Source organism: Nuphar pumila, chromosome 8 (genome assembly GCF_984573655.1).
Source record: "Nuphar pumila chromosome 8, dmNupPumi1.hap1.1, whole genome shotgun sequence".
In the NCBI taxonomy this organism is placed as follows: Eukaryota; Viridiplantae; Streptophyta; class Magnoliopsida; order Nymphaeales; family Nymphaeaceae; genus Nuphar; species Nuphar pumila.
In genome coordinates this window covers 124,767,672-124,787,236 of record NC_143256.1, presented here as the reverse complement: position 1 = coordinate 124,787,236, position 19,565 = coordinate 124,767,672, and the positions used below count along the sequence as shown (strand labels likewise).

The window sequence follows — 19,565 nt, the reverse complement described above, 5'->3', positions numbered from 1 at the left end:
ACACGATTGTGGTTTCCCTATCATCACACCCCATCTTAGGATCTTATTCTTGCAAGTTGTTTTAATCAAATCTGACTCCTATATGTGATCTACATGGTCCATTTAATGAGTACCAACATCTGAATCACTAGAATTCAACCTGTGTTCTGGCTACCCAAAAATCAATGGTTGCAAAAATGCCAAACTTTTTATTTAAAAAATAATCTTTTGTCAAAAACGTAATTCGAGGATCAATTCCTATCAAATTGACCATGTTGAATCCAACTGAAGGGACAGAATTGATAAAAAAACAACTAGCAAAAATAAGATCCCAGAGGGGTATGACGATAGGGATGGCATAGGGGATGAGTAGAGAGATTTGGCGTCCAAGCACAGTTGGTGTGTCTGGTTCATGTCCATAACGGTTTAGGATATGTTTTATGGCACTTCCTATTAAAAAAAATAGATAAAAAATAAATATGTTTCTTTTAGTCTGAGAGTCCCTAGTTGCAATGACTTGTTTACCTAGAAAATTCCCCAATTCTGACCCAAACCAGTAAGGTCGTTTTATTTAAAGTTTTAAACATTAAAAAAGAAATACAGTTTTTTTTTATAATCACAATTTTCACACACTTGTTATGTTACCATCATTTTCAGGTGTCCTTGCAGTAATTAGATGCTCTCTCTCTCTCTCTCTCTCTCTCTCTCTCTCTCTCTCTCTCTCTCTCTATATATATATATATATATATATATATACTGATTTATACCATAATTTTATTATTATCATGCTAAAATGTAATAATAGCCTGTCTCTCAGGTCGTTAGTCCCTGATAGATCTTCCTGGTAAGTGAGAGACTTCCACTGTCCACTTGGGAAGTGCTTCCTCTCATTTGAAACTCGTTTTTCTCCTTCTCCAACCCAACAGAAATCAGACTACTGATGCATCCGCCTATGGTTTTTCTAGCTCGTGGTAAGTTTCGGTTTGCGGGAGAGCTTGAAGTCGAGGGTGACTTTCAATTCAGTGGTAGGCGCAGTTGGAAGGCGAGGCACTCAAGCTTAGGCACCGAAGAAGATATCCATGTCAATCACAAGACTCACTTTCTGCCATCAGTTAGAAGAGAAAATGAGTCTTTCCCTTTCCTCTCAGATTTTCCTATATTTGTTATTTTTCTTATTTTTGAAATTTTTATTCATTTATTTTCACCATTTTCAGCACAAGTGAAAACTACGTGAATTTCACGATATTATCCTGTTTTTAATGCCGTTATATTGATATTATACAACGTGGTCATTACACACGCACAAACAAGGAGAATGTCAAATGGTTTGGTTTATTGGTCATTGATACTACAAAAGGAATGTAGCCTTTGTGATATGATAAAGGTATCTCTTGAGATATCGTCTAACAATAATTCAAACAAAAATATTAGATACTCTTATGCACTAATATATTAACGTACGAGCTTTATCCTTTTCTTAGAGAATCATTATATATATACCACATTTTATGCAAGATATGTTCTTTGCTTTAGCTTACTACACACATATTATATTGACAAAATCTAGCTAAAATTTATGCCAAATAGTGGAGTTGTTGATTATGGAATTGGTGGAATGGCCTTTTAAATAATCATGATATTCAAAAAGCAAATGGTGTCCAATAGAATAAAATGGTACCCTGTTTTTAACTGTTAGATATCTTTATGAAAGTTTTGAACCAAATTTGAAGGAGGTACATGGTTTTTTGACTAAGAGATTTCAAGGATTATATTCTGTTCTATTTTGATTAGTCATATACCCGACAAGATATTATGTTTGGATTGCTCTTTCTTTCTTCAATAATTTAATGATAGGTTCATATCATTACAACCAATGTCAAACCATGCTAAGTAAAATAAATTACAGAAAAGTCCTGATTATTAATGTTAAGCAAGCTCTCTAGCAGGCGAGATGTAACGGTATCGGCCCTGAATCGTTTAGCCACCGACCCAAAAATAATAAAAAATTATTATGTGTCAATTATAATCTGACATGTTAATTAAAACCATTAAAATAATTTTCAAATGCTATTAAAAATATTTTTTGTATTTTTTATATTTATTAAAAAATAGTTGATTCAGGCTTGCAGCATATCAATTTTCTACCGATATGCATATCGGGTAAGGCATCATTTTCTGGGGTACCATCACCTGAACTAAGATTTTCTTTTGTCAACAACAACTACGCCTTCATCCCAAAACAACAACAAGATTTTCTTTTGTCAAATATCTAAAAATGTTAATGCAACATATAAATGTTGGTACCTTGGATTTTCAGTACCATCAGCTATATTTAAAAAAACCAATAATAGCCCACAAGGGCTCCGCTCATCTGGTTGGGGCGACTTATGAATGTGACCAAGTTGACAGGACGTCACAAGTTGGAAACTCACATGTGGCATCCCTTGCTGCAAGGTCGAAGCTGGGTATACTCCTGGATGAGAAAGGGAGACTTCAAGGGTTTTACCAAGAGGAGGTCAGACAATGTGTGGTGGGTGATGGAGGCTAGGGTTTTCTCTTTTAAAAAAAAACAATAATAAAAATAAGAATGTATTATTCCGAAGGTTGGAATCTTTTGTAGTGCACTTTAACTTTCTACATTTGTCTCTCAAGAAAATTATATGGAATATGCTTTGAATATAATTTAACTTGTGTTCGCTTTTTGGTGGATTTGAATATTTAATGAGAGCATGTTTCTTAAATAGCACATTTCAATGGACAATCAAGTTATGCAATTGAAGGCCATTGCTTGGTGCAATGGTGAAGTCCTCAGACTGTGTCAAGCATGCAGCATGCATCCAAGTCCCAAGGGAGGTTACTTGCAAAAAGAATAAAAGAAGGTTTTAGACTAGTACAACCTGCAAGTCCCTTCCCATCGACCATGAACATGTACCTAAGGATGTCGATAAGTATCATATCGGCAGAAATTAAATTGATTATAAAATCGATACGATACTAACCTGAATCGGCTATTTTTTAATAAATATAAAAATACTATAAATTAAATTTTTTTTACATTATTTTAATAGTTTTAACATGTGTGATTGACAGTAAATATATTTTTATTATTATTTAGCTGATGCACTTGAGGATCCGGCTGATTCATCTGAATTCGTTGGCCAAACGATTCAGAACCGATACTGATACTGACAACATTGGGTATCTAAACAAATCCAAATTTGATTGGTTGAGTTTCATAAAGCAAATAGAATCTATTTTTGTTTTTAGAGAAAAGTATTCAGAATGTATTGATTAATTGTGAAATACAATAAGAAGAATGACGAGAAGTCAAACTTCAGATTCAGATTCGTTGTGCAGATTTGCATCTTAATCTATATCCAACGGTTATCTGACCTGATTACACATAAAATATACAATTCGGTATTGCCTTCATTCTATCCACGCTCCCAATCTGATTACACATATTATGTATGTTTTGTACATGGATTATATATTTATGTGTATTATACATATATTTCATATATTATGTTTTAAAAAATACTTAAAAAATACTTTTTTTAAAGTCAGCTCGTGATTGGCTCGCAAAGATCAGGGATGTAGCCTTGATGAGCCAAGTTTGAACAGTCCAAGCTCAGATCGTTTACCAGCCCAAGAAAACCCCTCCATTGGAGAAATTTTTGGCTTGAGAGAGAGAGAGAGAGAGTGGTGGGGGAGGGGGGCATAAAGGATCAGGGTAGGCACTGCCCACCCCTGACCTGAATCCCCCTTGTTAGGGAGTTTTTGGGTCAGGGTGGGCACTGTGTGTAACTTGAGAGGTGATGAGTGTCCACAAGGGCTGTAAGCATCTAGTAGGTGTGGCTTAGGAATGTCACCAAGTTGACGAGACATCATGAGTTCAAAACTCACGGGCCATCTCTTACTGCAAGGCCAAAGTTGGCTGTTCTCTTTGGTGGGCAAGGGGACGTCAAGGGTTTTACCAAATGGAGGCCTGCCGATGTGCAGTTTGTGAAGGCAAACTGGGGTTAGGCAGACCCCTACCAGTTATTATTCAACGTACCACTGGGGTTTGAACCTGTATCTTTAGTTTTCATCTAGCGAAGGTATCGAAAATTTATATTCATCTACCTAAGATTATAAGTCCCATTATGAAGTGTATCTAGAGCTTCTTGTACCAACTTTTCCAAACACATTACTAATTCCTTCACCATAGATCTATTTGTTATTGATTCGGCCTTCACAGTTTTAGTGTTCTTAATCATTGCTTGACCAAAATAGCCAGAATGGTTGCAAACCAGGAAATTCGGTTTCAGAGTCAAATGAGGAAGAGTAGTACAGAATTCGAATCCAACTAGGGTAAAATAGCAAATTGGACAGCTTTTACGCATAATCAGAACCAAATATACGTAAGATTCAGAATCTATTTTAACACGGAAGAACCCATATTCCTTTTTTATTTTTGAGAGGGGACAAATCCAATTGTTAATTGGATGCTCCTACTCAATAGATATGGATTTGTTTGGATATTGAGCCAAATCCGAACCGTTGTCAACCTATATATAAACAGGGTGACTTGATTCTTGAAGCATCAAGTTTTAGTGAACTTTAATCTGTGATGAAAATTGAGGAATCTTCATCTCATATGCTTGTTTCTTAACAAAACCTTTCTAAACGAATTTGATGGAACAAGAAGGCACTCTTTCTAGATCGCTAGTTTCCTCTTTGGGGATGGCTTAGCTAGACACGCTGTTCTTACTAAGCAGTCTAGAAAATCTCGGTTCGAGTTTGAGTGGCGGCATCCTCTAGAACTGAACAAGACACAACGGATCCTTTAATTTGGTCCGATACGTTCGATAATTAAGGGCCCCATTTTTATAACAACGAAAATTGGATGGTTTTTAATGATATTTGCAACTTTAGAACATATATTAAACTCTAATATTTGTTTTATCATTTTAATTTTGATTCCTACCCATCTGATGACCTTGGTCTATGAAATTGTAGGATTATATGATTCAACGAGATAACTACTTGTTTTCTGTATAATGGGATTATTTTCATTGGTGTAAAAGCCCACATTCCTCTTGCTCATCAGAGGGTACACTAAATTTTGTCCTCGCGGCAAATGACCTAAACCCATGGATTTCGAACTTGTGATGCCCTATGAATCTGGTGACGCTCACCAGGTGCCCCTACCAGATGAGTGGAGCCCTGGTGTAAGTGATGATTTTGTTAGTGGGTTACAACTAACCTGGGTTATGATAACCAAGCTTCTAACTTGACAGTTCAGACAGATGGTTTTCCTTGAATCATACACTGCAGGTGAATGGACCAATATTGAGGACTTGTTTGGAGTGTGAATCTGAAAACTCAAAATTCATTTCATGGAGTCTGGAATTTTACTGTGTTGATGAGTCACTGAATCCATCTTTCACTTGAAAATTGAGGTCACACCAAACTTAGATATGGGTTCTTTTTTTTTCTAATGTTGGGGGCAATGCTAGCTGTGCCAGCTTCCTCGCTGTAAAAGTCCATGAATACTCCCTTTGTTCACTAGGAAAGTTTTCCCTTGTGCTTCGGCTTGCGCATGGGATGCACATTCCTGGTTTCGAATTTAGATGTCTCTTCATCTCAAGACAAATCAAGCTACCTCCTACCAAAGTATCCTGAGGCCGCGGGGCGTGGGGTTACTAGTTGTTAGATAAGAGAAGGAAAAAAAAAATTGGGGAGATGCATTTTTCATGCTCATAAATGTGTCTTGTGAAGTAGTTTATGGAATTAGGTCCTGTAAATGTTCAATGGATGTTATCATTCCAAAGCTGCAAGCAGTCACTGACCATTAAATCATCTGATACCCTAATCTCAGGCTTAATCTTGTAGGGCCTAGCCTGATAGCATTCATATGGTTTACTGATTTTCAGAAAAATTGATTCATAGTAGACCAAGTACTAGGCTTCAGCACACTGCCATGGTCAATGACCATAGTGACCGAAGCAGGTAGAACCAATATAGGGGCACTATGGTTGACTAGGTAGGGGTGTCAATATGTCAAGTTCATCTGATTAGTATACGGAGCCGGGTAAAGTTTATAAAATTTTATACCAGTCCTTGGTCCAAGCTGAATTCTGATTAAAATCTGCAAATTTTCAATGTTAAGTCTTCGTCATTGGTCGGCATGAATGAAGTAACAAATCAGTGTTTGTGCGTCAAAAAAATCTATATTACCAACGGGGCTCCGCTTGTCTGGTAGGAGCAGCTAGTGCATGTCACCGTGTGTTGGGACGTTGCAGGTTCAAAACCCAATGGTATATTTGTATAACTGGTAGGGGTCAAACTAACACCAGCTTGCTTTTCAAAAGAAAAAAATTATTATAAAAAATATTATTTTACCATGTATGGACCGAGCTTGGTTTATATAATCCTAACGCACAACTTATAGGACTCAGGCTGATTGTTCTATAATAGACCCGGTTGGACCGGGTTCAGGCACGGTACCAGCACCTCAGAGCTGGACCTGGGTCCAGTGAAGGTCCAATCGGTTGACACCCCTACGACAAGGGAAATGCAACAATCAAATCAAGTGGGTGAAAACAAAGCCACTGCACCAAGCACAATGTAGTGAGTGCATTGCATGCAACGTCCATGCAGGCTCAGTTTTCAAGCCAAAGTAGGACAAGGGCCGTTTGTTTCATGAGAAAACACCCTTTTCCTACAGAAAACAACCCTTTTCTGCAGGACATGTAACAAATACGCCCCATAGGAAAACAGTCGGTCAATGTGGCATCGTGGTGGGTTCTGCACTTTTCCACGGGGCTTGGCCTTTTCATATGAAAAGCCCTTCCACATGGGAAAGTGTGCATGGTTCTTTTTCAAGTTATGCGCCATTTCACACGAAAGGTTTTTCCCGCAGGCTTGTTGAAGCAAATGGGCTCAACTCAATCCTTTTTAGTCTGGTCATTCCTAAGAATACCAAGTCAGATGACATACAGTAAAAGCATGTCCATTTTTCTTCCTTTCTGCAATGTTTGGAACTAGGATTATGATCCCAATCCAACATGAGGCCCACAAACACTGATTTGCTACTTCATTCATGCCGACAAACCCGGTTTGTTTAGGCCATTCCACGGAAAAAATTGTGTATTTGTCTCACACAGATCAAACTCTGGAAAATTAAACCTCACGCATAAGAGATAAAAGCTTGTGGACATTCGTAAGATGAAAAAGAGAAACATGAATAATTCATACAAACATACAATGAAAGAATCGATGAGGGAGCAAGAGCCAGGACCTCTGTCAGTTCCTCAACAGTAGAACATAACTTTCTTCACATTCTCCTTGAGAGCAGGCAATGGCTGGACACCAGCCAAATGACCATTTCGGGTTGATGCTGAATTCCGTCTGCCCGGTGTTGAGCCATTCTCTGACAGATCGGGCTCCATATAGAATCTCGCCCGAAATGCAGCAAGGTGAGCATAGTATGCTGGGGGCACTATACACACACAAACAATGATTAGAAGTATGAGATCCCCCTTGTATTTTCTTAGTTTCACTTGTCATAACCAGTTTAGGCTACGCTTGACAAACTACCAAGCATGAACCTTAGGAAGCTCAGGGAACTGAAAAGTCCTATAAGCATCCCTTTGAATATGAAACAAGAGACTTGGAGTGAAGGGATGCAAATGAAACCTGACTCAAACTCGATACCCCAACGAGTGTATCAGCATTATATAACTAGACAAGCAACAAGCACTTACCGACAGAGACAGAGCGGGTACATCTAGCATACCTGCAAAAAATTCAGATGTAAGTCCTAAGCTCAAACACCTTGAATGAGCTCACTATTGAGAATATCAGCATTTGAAGGCTCATTTTTGCAATATAAACCACATTTCATGTAAGAGTTTGTGCCAAAATGATAAGAGACAAGCATGGCCTTAATATTTTCAATACTGCAATCAGAATCACAGGTTGGTATAACATATGTGAGTTCATCCCACATGCAAACACAACAAATGGTATTCTATTGAAATATGATGGATGTGCATGAGTTCTCACTGGGTCAACCAAGGGTGGAGTCAAGCAAAGTTCGGATAAGCAACCTTTGATCTGCCTTCCGTTGAAGTATACATGAAGTCTATACTATCATGAACCTCAGAAGAATAATTGCCAAGATGGCACAGTTAATTACTTGTGCAAAGAAAAAATTTTGACACTTGATGATCATCTTGGTTTTTAACTAACATCAAGAGTGATTGAAAACTTCAAGCTTTGTGATCTCAAAAGGTTGTGTAGCTTGCATGACAATGAAGTAGTTGATAAATGAGGGCTGTTCAATTATGAAGATTGGATGATCCACATCATGGGTTTACTTGAACTCCAATCAATGTGCAATGCTCTCTCTCTCTCTCTCTCTCTCTCTCTCTCTCTCTCTCTCTCTCTCTCTCTCTCTCTCTCTCTCTCTCTCTCTCTCTCTCTCTCTCTCTCTCATGGTCGCATGCACACACAAGCATTTGATCACTCACGTATAGCACAGGTTGTTGGTCAATGACTGCAACCCATCAGCTGTAAAATTGTTCTCGTCCCACAAAACATGGTAATGAGCAGGCCGGCTGGTGCCCTGTTACATACAGAGATGAACCCTTCAGCATAGTAAAATCCATATGGTGTCTGTTACTGTAACAAAAGATTAAATGTAACAGCCAATAAATATCTCCAACAGTCACCTAAGCAATATTCAGATATAGTTACCATTTACTGACCTGTATCCCAGCATGACTGCACAGGTAGAAATCAAACTCTGTGGGATGACAAATTTTAGAATCCACCACAGTGCCTAGAAAGTTTGACAGCCGAAGATTTCAGTTATAGAATTGATGCATGCACATATGTGCATGAATGCTTCTATATGCTCAACATTATCAAGCATAAGCAAAACAGAAACCAATCAATCCAAGTGTATACAACATAAATAGATACGATTCATGCACATGCCTTAGCTTAATCATCAAGAATTTAGTTGAGAAAATGCTGCATGTCAAAGGAGTACACGAGAATGCATGTAATGCAGAAACACATTATTCATAGTTTCAATCAGAGAACTTACCAGGGAGAATGTTGCCACTCTTGTCTGTGCTTCCTCTCTCTTTATGGTTGCTGGCAAATAATCTTGTATGATGCCGCTTTTGAACCACAACAAAGGTTACAGGTGGTTGATAATTTGGTTCTAAGGAGGCACAGGCCTGTATAATCAAATTTTACCACAAACCTACTAAATGCAGCTTAAAAGAAAAACAAAAGCATAATTAACTACCTGAAAAGCAAAACAAGCTCTCTGCTTACCTTCCTGATTGCGTCTAACTCATACAGCAACACTTGATAGAATTGGCCCTCGCTCACACCATCCCTGGTTGCAAGATATTACAAATAAATCCTAGCAACCTCCAAACTACATCCTTCCCAGACAACATGAGGGACTGAATACTGAATACAAAGTTACAAACAAGTGTTCCCCTTTTTTACATAACGTTATCAAAGCTCCATCCTAATAGAACAAAAAACAGAAGTCGATGCAGAACATCTCATGACTTATTTCTGGTTTATTCGTTTGTAGTGAAAAAGATCAGAGAATTTATGGAACCCCATCTGCCAATGAATTTTAGCCCCTTCTCCCAGTGGAAGCAGGATAGACACCAGAGACAGGGCTAAACCTGCAAATTCCATATGGAGTAGACTCATACCAGTTCCAAGCTAGGATGCAAATGAGAGTTGGCATCTAGTGGGGCCGTTGGTTATGAAAATTTTACCAATGGAAATGTTTGTGCGTGAGTGCATAAATGTGTGTGCGTGAGTGTGTATGTGTGCTGATGTTGGTGTTTATGATTCATGGTCAGTTCAAAGTGTTTGGTGACTGATACTTCAAAACATGTAAAGGGTTACATTCATCATGGAGCACCTCTTGATTGATGCCATGAAATGGGTTAATCTGGCACTCCAGGTTATATCAATCTAAACATGATAAGAAGCCCATTAAGAAGTGAGTGAGCTACAATATTGGGCAAATTTACATCTTCTATACATACACATGTAGCCATTTCTTGTAAGGAGCTAGTGACAAACCTATAGAATATAATTCTTAGAGGCTTCTGGCCCGTTGCTTTTCTAAATGAAATCAAGAGATCCCTGAAAATTACAACATTAACTGCAAACTGGTTAATCAGCAATCCAGGAACAAATTTACGCAATCATGAAAAAAAAAGGTGTCTAAAACCACTTAATTAGCATTACAAGGAAAACTTTGTGCAGAAAAGGAAAGTGTACAATTTTAATATTACATGGTCAATCAAGCCGGCCTACAATCGAAAAAATTTGCATACCGAATCATGCCGCCACTAACAGTGCCACGGACCGGATCATGCCATGTCTTGTATAAGTCCTGTATAAGCTCCTGTCTGTGAGCTTGGGCACAAACCAATCCAGCATATTTTGTAATTTCTGGCCAATCTTGAGAAGCTACAACCTGTAACAAGAACTGGAATGAATAATCGTAACAAGCTGGAAGAATAGTACAAAGTGATTCTGGATATCCATACTTACAGCTGCAATAGACGGACTAGAATCTTCCCCTGTCTCTGGGTGAGTCACATCTGCTCCAAATATTATAGTAGGTATATCACTAACCAATGGTATTCTCCAACTAATAGCATCCAAAAGGACTGTGTTTCTTCCTCCCATCTGCGAGAATAAATATAGAAAAGTAGCATAAATTTTACAGTTAGATCATGTAGAATGTTGAAAGTTAATGGGCCCCATGACTGACATAGACATGTAGCAGCCACTCAACCCAGGTTGCAGTTGGCCATAAGAGAGCCTGGGTTGGCCTGGAACATAAATAATTAAGTGGACAGCCTTTGGTAATTAAACAAGGACACCAATCTCTTACTTTGACATTAATTTTCAGTGAGACGTTGGCCAGATACTGTTTGCTAATTTTGAATACATGCTTCGTGAGACAGCACTGAGATATTAAGCCTAGATCAGTTTCACATATCCGTTTGAGATCACCTGCAACAAAATCAGTACTCCTTTGAGTTTTAATCAATTGAGATTGTATGCAAGAACTTGGAGTATCAAGTAGCAGTAGAAAAGGAGGAAATTTACCATACAAAGAGCCATTGTTGTCAGGCAATATGGCCAACAAAATTTCCAACTCTTTCCCCTTGAGTTTGTTCATGGATGCATTATATACATGTTTAAGAGCTTTCTCCACGTGTTCAGGTCTGGCTGCATATATGGGAATAACAGGTTCGGGGTTGAACTCCTGTAACAAAAACAAACAAGATGAACTTAGTTACAAACACATTTTCTTCAACAGAGTTATCTTTAAAGTGCTGGAGATAACAAAAGCTTAGAATAATTTCCCATGCACTTGGGGCCTTAAGTCACAAATTAAGTTACTATCCATGGCATGATCCCAAGAATATGTCACATGGATATAGCTGTGGATACAGGGGCAGCCAATTTTATGAAGCTTTCCAATATGAATACTATGTAAAGGGACACAGATCCAGATAAAAAATGGAGCATCCATGTAACATAGCCACAAATCATCCGGTTTCCAGAGACTTGGGGGGAAACATCCAAGAAGCAGGGATCACCAATGAAGGCACAGCCATGTTCAAGTCGAGTTGCATTGATCCCATGCTTATATGTTGGTTTTCACATGCTAAGCAGGCATAAAACACTCCTAGAACATACTCATAAAAAATCATAAATGTCAGAGCTACCATGATCCAGAAATTGTCCAATTACCATGCCAGATACTCGACACATTTGTGCCAACTCATTACAAAAGCTGCGTGCTACACTTTCCTGAACACTGCGCGAGAAGTTGATACATGCCCAATGGCTAACGTTACTTCCATTTATCATTTTCTGTTATGAAAGAGACAAAAGATCAAAATGTTATAAAGGAAGGATTTTTTAAAATAAACAAAGATAAGGAGAACATATGAAAGAAACCTTTTATTTTCACAAGGCAACAAGAAAATAGTAAGATACTTGGTATTTACATGTGCATCACCGGATCAATACAAAATAAGTGGCCCCACTAGACTAGATTGCATGATATCAAAGTAGGAAAATGAAAGAAATGTACCTTATTCATCATATTCCACTGACCAACCTGAGGCAAACAGTCTTTTTCCTTTCCAGTCTCATGATACTTCAGCTGGAAAACATGTAAAAGTGTGTAGAAGATTTTAGGATAAATCCTCAACCTCACCCTCTACCCCCTCGCAAAACTGTCCGGCTCTGCTAATGGTTATGAACAAGAAAATTACCCAAGGTGCAGGCAGAATCCGGGCCTCAACAGAAGCAAGATTTTCGCTGATTCTAATCCCAAATTCCTTTGCATACGGATCTTGGTCATATGCATTGTGATAGACAGTCTGTGTATGCACAAGTAAGTTTGGTAAGAAAACTTGAAACTACTATCAGTTCTCAAGAAGGCCAAATGACTAATGTTAGAGTTAAACCAAAAGTAATGAATCTTTTCTAATGGCTAGAAAAACAACAATCTAATTGGTTAATAGCTGACTAATTAAGTGGTAACTGGTAAGCAGTAACAAAAAGGTCTCTTAAAAATCACCTACCTGCAAAATATCCATTTCCCGATCTTTTGGTCTCTGGCATGTAACTTTGAGAAGCGCAGTAATTTGCTTTTCATTCAACCTTTTGGTATACCGTTGGCCCTTCACAATTTTACATGCCTAACCATACACATTTCACAACCATCAATTAGAGACTGACAAACTAAAAGACCAATGAAAGTCAACTTCTTCACAATAGTGGTGGGTGGTGGGTGGGGGATGAATGTGTACACCTCCATTGGCAAATAGTTAGCCTTCTTTTGATTTCCAACTTGAAGGCAAGGAAGTTGAGTGTGTTGGATGGTGAAGCCATACATCTCTTGAAAGTATTCAACTACAGATTTCATGGTTGATTGGTCATCAACTGGAAACCTGTTGGACATGACAAAAGCATGCAACATTCAGCCAGTTGAATTCTACAGAACATACACATCAACTCATCTATAGAAATAAGGCACAAATATAGTGTAACTTTCTTACACAAGTTCCCTTGTCGGTTGTGATGTCAACCCTGAGACTCGGTACTTCCTTCTCACGTTCCCTCTATGTGTGACTTCAACTTTTACACCTCTTAGTGCCTTCTTGATCTGATAATGTTTTCAAATAAAAGATGTTCATATTCATCAATAGATTAAATAGGAAAACAAAGCCACGGGGGAGAACAGATTATTACTTTCACGCGGTCTGAATCAGACAAAGGTCTTGCCAGCACATCCTTGTTCAAAATTTGAGCTACAAATTCAATGACTGGAAGTGGTTCTATAAATGCCATAGAGGACATGTCTGCACAAATTTTCAACCATACAGAAAAGAAGCTCAGAAACAGGAAGAAACGCATTTTGAAGGTTAATGTCAAATTACAACACAAATCTCCGCCAAATTCGTCCTACCAATATTCAGAGAGAGTCCCATCTGAGTAGGCCTTATACTTTGATAAAAGCCACACCATGACTCCAAACCTTCACCAAGCCGCTGTGGTCTTCTGATATCAGGTGAATAAAATGATCTGCCCACAGGACAATACCTGAAGAAATGCAACCAAAGAGTGAAAAATTGGAGAACTTTAACTAAAAAATAATAATAATAAATATAAATAAAATCTTCATTAGATGAAAATTTTCAAAAATAGAAACTCACTTTTAAAAAATCGCACCTTTGGGTTGATAGTTCTCTAAGGACAATGTCCAGGACTTGAAGAGCTTCTTGTGGAGCCTCTGCTCTTCTACCAGCCAGAAACTCACCCAAATGGTGCAAATCAGCTCTAGCAACGAACTTTATTGCAACCTTGAATTCCCTCTCTCTTCTGAAGAATAATTGGAAGAGTCAGCCAAATCTAGTTCTAGTTCAAAGCACCCAATATGCATAACCTCAGATAAATTCAGCTCCAACACTAGTCCATTTTTTAATTAAGTGCCTTACGGGTAATTCATCTACGAAATAACCTTTTTATCATCCTGCATTTCTGCTTTTTGCTACTTTTGTGCAGTACAAGTAGCTCAAAGTTGGTTTTCACCAGAAAGACTGAAAAATGAAAATTTCGCAACCAAAAAGAGCAGGTGGGTGGGTCATCATCAACATCTCTCTCTCTCTCTCTCTCTCTCTCTCTCTCTCTCTCTCTCTCATGTTATTAAAGAAGCTGCACGGTTATGAGTAGAAAAAATTAAAATGTGGAGGACATTACAGTATGACAAGACAAAAAGCCCTACTTGGGACCATGGACTCCATCCTCCTCGTCCACAAGCTTAACACTGAATTCCTTTGAAGTGAAAGGAAGTACTCCAGCAGTGTACAGACTCTTTCTTCCATCATAGGCAGGCAACCTCATCCCCAAATCTGATTCTCTGTACAACTTCACTAGCTCGGCCATGATAGCCCTGTTCACACTTCTTGAGGCCACCTCAGGAGTTATAGTAACCTACAAGCAAGAAACAAAAAATGTCAAGTAAAAAGAAGCAAGTAACTACCATCCCACAAGAAATACCTCTCCGGACAAGTAAAAAGAAATAAGAAACTATCACCCCACAAGAAATACCCTCTCTGTTCACAAGTAAATTCACCAACACAGTGATATGCTACATTGAAGAAGGATAAAGCGTAAAGGAGGAAACTAGTACCATTTAATACCCTCTTACTAAAAATGTAGTGGACACGAGATGTTTTCAAGCTTACATCATACTGGTTCAAGTCTTTCTGAGGAAGCTCAGCAAAGAAATGGTTGGCTTTCACCAAGCACTTCACCCCAGCTTGTCCATAACCAGGCCTAGCAGGGAACCTGAGAGCTTTGCTAGAAGCAGGAGGCCCAACTTCCATGCTCACCACTTCATCTCCATTGCTGGTGATAACTTCAGGTGTCGGGACTCGGGCGCTTTTAACAGAAACCGGCGCCTCAATGCTGCAAATTCTGGCCTCAGGGAGTGGAAAAATGTCACCTTGCACTGGCTTTCCCTTGGCTCTGGGCCTTCTTTTGCCTCTGCCATTTTGAAGGGGCTCATGGGGAGGACCCTTGTTGGCTTGGAGGGTTTTTGATGGGTTTTGGACATGGTTCCTTATTACTACATGATACTCTGTGTTTTCTTTCATCTGTGCTAGAGGCATGAGTGGATGAATGTCAATACAAAGGGTGAGTCACTCCACAGTCTGTATTAAAAAAAATGCTGTCACCAATAACACCACCCTATGTTTCTTAGCCTTGGTTCAGTTCATCTGATAAAGAATAACCACAATAGTTTTGTAAGGAAAATAAGAAAGTAAAAGAAACGAAAAACAGACAGAACGGAAATCAAACAAGGATGTGCAATGAAAGAATTGCAGAAAAGGTAAAAGAACAACATACCAAGAATTATATCACTAGAGAGAACAAACTCACCCAAAAACAAATAAGCAGATTTCCTCTTTTATTCCTTCCTACAGCACAATATCTGAGTGTCAAATAACCATATGCAATAGAATCAGTATAAAGTATAAACAAAATACAGTCTCATGCAGAAGAACAAAAAAAATGCAAAAACCAACATGCAAAACTAGATATAGGTTCATTTACCTTCCCACTATATTCACAAAACGGAACCAATGTGACAACATAACTCAGTATCTTTCCACAAATTCAAACCGCCATAGAGAAAAAAAAGCCTCAAGAAATCTAAATATTTTCATTGACCATCATCACTAAACCAGAGCACCCCACAATTACAACCGCTATAAAACCCAACAAGAACAAACTCAAGAGAAGGAAACATCTGCAAGACAATCCACTCTCAACAAAGGACAAAATAGTCCCAAAAAACAGACCACCCAACTCAAAAATGGAGAAAAAATTATGGTATACCAATAAAACCAGACTAAACCAAATTCAACTATATACATATAGAGAGAGAGAAAGATAGAGAGAGACCACTTTGAAAAGACCAGTAGTTTTCCTTCTCAGTTTCAGAAACCAAGCAATGCAGTAGCGGTAGTGTGGGTAACAATGAAGATCAGCATTGCTAGGTAGAGCAAGAGAGATTTACAGAGAGAGAGAAAGAGAAAATAACAACAAAAACGTGGAGAGAGACTGTATCATTTTCGCGTGTAGGAAGTAGCGTATGGAAGTGCTTTTAGTAGGAAAATGAAGTCGCTATGGGGTGGACGTTTTCTGCCCTTTTCTGACTGCGTAGCCTTAGATGCATAAAAAGTATAGGGAGGTGATAAGCCAAAGGACCAGGATAAAAAAAAGCAATCATACACGGAAGAAGAATAATTCGAAGTTGCAGGTGTTGACAGATAATTCAATACCGCCCCCCCCCTTCTCTCTCTAAAAAGATATTTTGATCATTTTCTTTTTAACTCTGTCGACTGTAGCCTTTTTCTGTCTCTCTATTTTTATAAATAGGGAGATCCCCCTCAGCCGGTATGGTTGCTTCTCCTTTTATATATATATATATATATATATATATATATATATATATATATATATATATATATATATATATATATATATATATATATATGTGGCAGTGATAAAGCTTTAAATTTTAGAATTTTTTTCTCATGTATGTTTTTTTAAGACATTTAAAAATCAATAGCTCATAATGTATCAAAATTTCATGACTTAAAAAACTTATTTTTATATCCAAAAGCCATGATCCAAAGCATGACTTTTATCAAATAAATTATATTGAGTACATGGATAAGGTTTGATTGAGAAGACACAACTTATAACCATTATTTTTAGTATGTGTGGCATAGCATTATATATATAAGAGATGATATGGTGTTTTAGGAGTACCTACTCTCATATATTAAAAATCATGGTTTCTCAATTAAATTGCAGAGGCTTTGAAGAAATTGAAATCAAGAAGGGTAGTTGGCCCAGACGGTATACCTATCGAGGCTTGAAAATGCTTGAGAGAGAAAGGTTTAGAATGATTGACAAATCTTTTTAACAAGATTTGACGGACAAATAAGATGTCTAATGAGTGAAGGAAGAGTACTTTGGTGCCTCTATATAAAAATAAGGGTGATATACAATACACTACAAAAAAATAGTTGATTAGCGACGGAGTTATATCGTCGCTACTTAGCGACGGATTAACGAGAGAAATGAATTCATCTCTATATTTGTAGAATTTTACGAAACTAGCGACAGATTATATTCCCTCGCAAAATCCGTCGCTACTTAGCGACGGATTGTGCGAGAGAATATTTTGTCGCAATAAATACGACAGTTAGCGACGGAATTGCGATGGCTAAAATTCTGTCGCAACATAGCGACGGCCTAGGCGACGAAATATTTTCTGTCGCCTTTTTTGTTTTTTGAATTACGATGGCTTAGCGACGGAATTAATCCGTCGCTAAATGTCGCATTACCCCTAATCCCAGCCCTCTTTTTCCTTTCTCCTTTCGCTGCTCCCGCCCGCCGCCCTCTCCCTCCTGCCGCCCTCTTCCTTCGGCTGCCCTATACATCCCGTCGACCTCTCTGTCGGCCCCCACCGTTCGCCGGAAGTCGATCTCCGTCAACCTTCCGCTGCCGCCGTCGCTGCCCGGAGCAACCGCAGGTACGTATTTCACCTTAAATGGATTGGAGGTCGACCCCCTGCGTTTTCCGGCAGGGGGTCGACTCTGCCAGGCGGTCGACCCCGGTAGGTGGTCGACCCTCTGCCGTGTCCGGCCGGGGGTCGACCCCCTGCCGTGTCCGGCCGGGGGGGGGGGGGGTCGACCCCCCGCCATGTCCGGCCGGGGGTCGACCCCCCGCCGTGTCCGGCAGGGGGTCAACCCCGGCAGGGGGTCAACCCCTTTTGATGTCCGGCAGGGGGTCAACCCCCTGCCTTGTCCGGCCGGGGTCGACCCCCTGCCGTGTCCGGCCAGGGGTCAACCCCCTGCCTTGTCCGGCAGGGGGTCAACCCCTTTTGATGTCTGGCCGGGGGTCGACCCCCTGGTTTCTTGCTCTCTTTTTTCTTTTTTCAGAAATTAGGGTTTTTATTTTATTTTTATTGTTTAGTTTTCTTTGATTTTCATTGATTAGGATTTTTTATTTTGATTTTCATTTATTAAGCAATTGAATCAAATTTCTTAAATTAAGGCTATTTGTAGTTAATTTAATTAGGGTTTTTTATTTGATTTTGTTTTATTAGGGCTTTGAATCAAAATTTAAAAATTAGGCCATTTTATAGTTAATTTGATTAGGGTTTTCTTGGATTTGATTAGAGCTTTTATTTTTATTTTCTATGATTAGGGATTTGAATCATAATTTTTTTAATTAAGGATTTTTAGTTAATTTGGTTAGGACTTTAAATCAAAATTTTTTAATTAAGGCTTTTATAGTTAATTTGATTAGGTTTTTTTTATTTATTTAGAGTTTTTATTTTTATTTTCTATAATTAGGGATTTAAATCACATTTTTTTAATTAATACTTTTTAGTTAATTTGATTAAGGATTTTTTTGTATTTGATTTGGGCAGGTTTTTTCCTTGTTTGATTAAGGTTTAAATTGTGGCTTTTTTATTTAATTTTATGGTTTATTTTTCTTATAGTTTATGATGTTTTGGTTTATTTATAATTTATTTTCTTGTATTTTAAGGTTTTATGATTTAATATGGTCGAATAATTTCATGGTGACTTCATTTTAAAACATCATTTTTTTTTGCAGATTTCTCAACAGAACTCGCTTGTGCCCCGCCACCCGTGGTAAGTAAGTGACAAAAATAATGCAAATCGGGTAAATACCCGTGGTGAGTAAGTGATGCAAGCGTATCACATGTTATTTAATTTATTGAATATAACACTTTATTGTTCACACACTCACTTAGTTGTTGATATCTAGGACTACTTTGTTGGAGTTCGGAGATCATGCTGAGCATGATTTTAATGTATGAATATGGAAGTGTTCTTATTTTTGGAGTACGGAGTCCATGCTATGCATGATAGTAGTTAGTGGGATATTGAAGTGTGTTTGCTGCAGGTACATGTTTGATATTTGTTTGATATAAATTATTTCGATGTATTGCAATGTTTGATGTGATTGTATCCATGCTTACATGTAGTTACTTTCAATTTGATTATGTCTTCCATGTGAAATTGTATACTGAAAGCATGCTTCAAATGAATGTATCGTGTCATGAATAGTTTGCACATGAAAATATTAAGTTATCAATGCATGCATCATAATTCTTGTGATTGTATGACATCATATATTGCATGATAAATTTGATATTTTCTTCATCATAGTATTCTGATGGTTCTCTTTTAACTGGTTAGGATACTATTCGTAACATCATACGACAGAATGACTGCAAACCGTGAATGGATGTACCGTAGGATAGTGGACAATGAGTTATCGCATGAATATATGGATGGTGTCGACAGTTTTATTGAATTTGCAATGGCAAGTGTTAGTACGGTAGATCCCACAGGTCGGATTAGGTGTCCCTGCAAGATTTGTAAGAATAATCGATTTGTAGAACCTCA

At 38.2% G+C, this 19,565-nt stretch overlaps 1 protein-coding gene across 5 annotated transcripts; it reads right to left on the bottom strand.

Annotated features, from left to right (window-relative positions):
• Positions 1 to 7,163: 7,163 nt before the first annotated feature.
• On the bottom strand, positions 7,164 to 16,297 carry LOC149830603 (protein argonaute 10-like). Of its 5 annotated transcripts, none has more exons than XM_090016630.1 (24): positions 15,664 to 16,297; positions 15,490 to 15,541; positions 14,793 to 15,326; positions 14,330 to 14,538; positions 13,777 to 13,926; positions 13,514 to 13,647; positions 13,297 to 13,406; positions 13,104 to 13,210; positions 12,857 to 12,995; positions 12,627 to 12,743; positions 12,315 to 12,422; positions 12,131 to 12,202; positions 11,785 to 11,907; positions 11,134 to 11,293; positions 10,916 to 11,037; positions 10,570 to 10,707; positions 10,350 to 10,492; positions 10,093 to 10,155; positions 9,316 to 9,379; positions 9,080 to 9,215; positions 8,736 to 8,809; positions 8,499 to 8,593; positions 7,731 to 7,762; positions 7,164 to 7,465 (listed from the first exon to the last, which is right to left on the bottom strand). In XM_090016630.1, the coding sequence occupies exons 3-24, from the start codon at positions 15,216 to 15,218 to the stop codon at positions 7,278 to 7,280; spliced, it is 2,910 nt and encodes a 969-aa protein (XP_089872756.1). In that variant the 5' UTR covers positions 15,219 to 15,326; positions 15,490 to 15,541; positions 15,664 to 16,297; the 3' UTR covers positions 7,164 to 7,277. The 5 variants fall into 5 exon arrangements, with proteins under 5 accessions (XP_089872756.1, XP_089872757.1, XP_089872755.1 ...); XM_090016631.1 differs by having other exon boundaries at positions 15,490 to 15,527; positions 15,664 to 16,266; XM_090016629.1 differs by having other exon boundaries at positions 15,490 to 15,527; positions 16,015 to 16,266.
• Positions 16,298 to 19,565: the final 3,268 nt, after the last annotated feature.

What these genes read in the sequence shown, in the direction of transcription:
- LOC149830603 (XM_090016630.1), bottom strand. Translation starts at nt 15,218, where the DNA reads ATGCCTCTAGCACAGATGAAAGAAAACACAGAGTATCATGTAGTAATA. An exon ending in CAACCGACAAGGGAACTTGT is followed by an intron (nt 12,996 to 13,103) that starts GTAAGAAAGTTA and finishes CATGTCCAACAG; the next exon opens with GTTTCCAGTTGATGACCAAT. An exon ending in AGTTAGACGCAATCAGGAAG is followed by an intron (nt 9,216 to 9,315) that starts GTAAGCAGAGAG and finishes TTGATTATACAG; the next exon opens with GCCTGTGCCTCCTTAGAACC.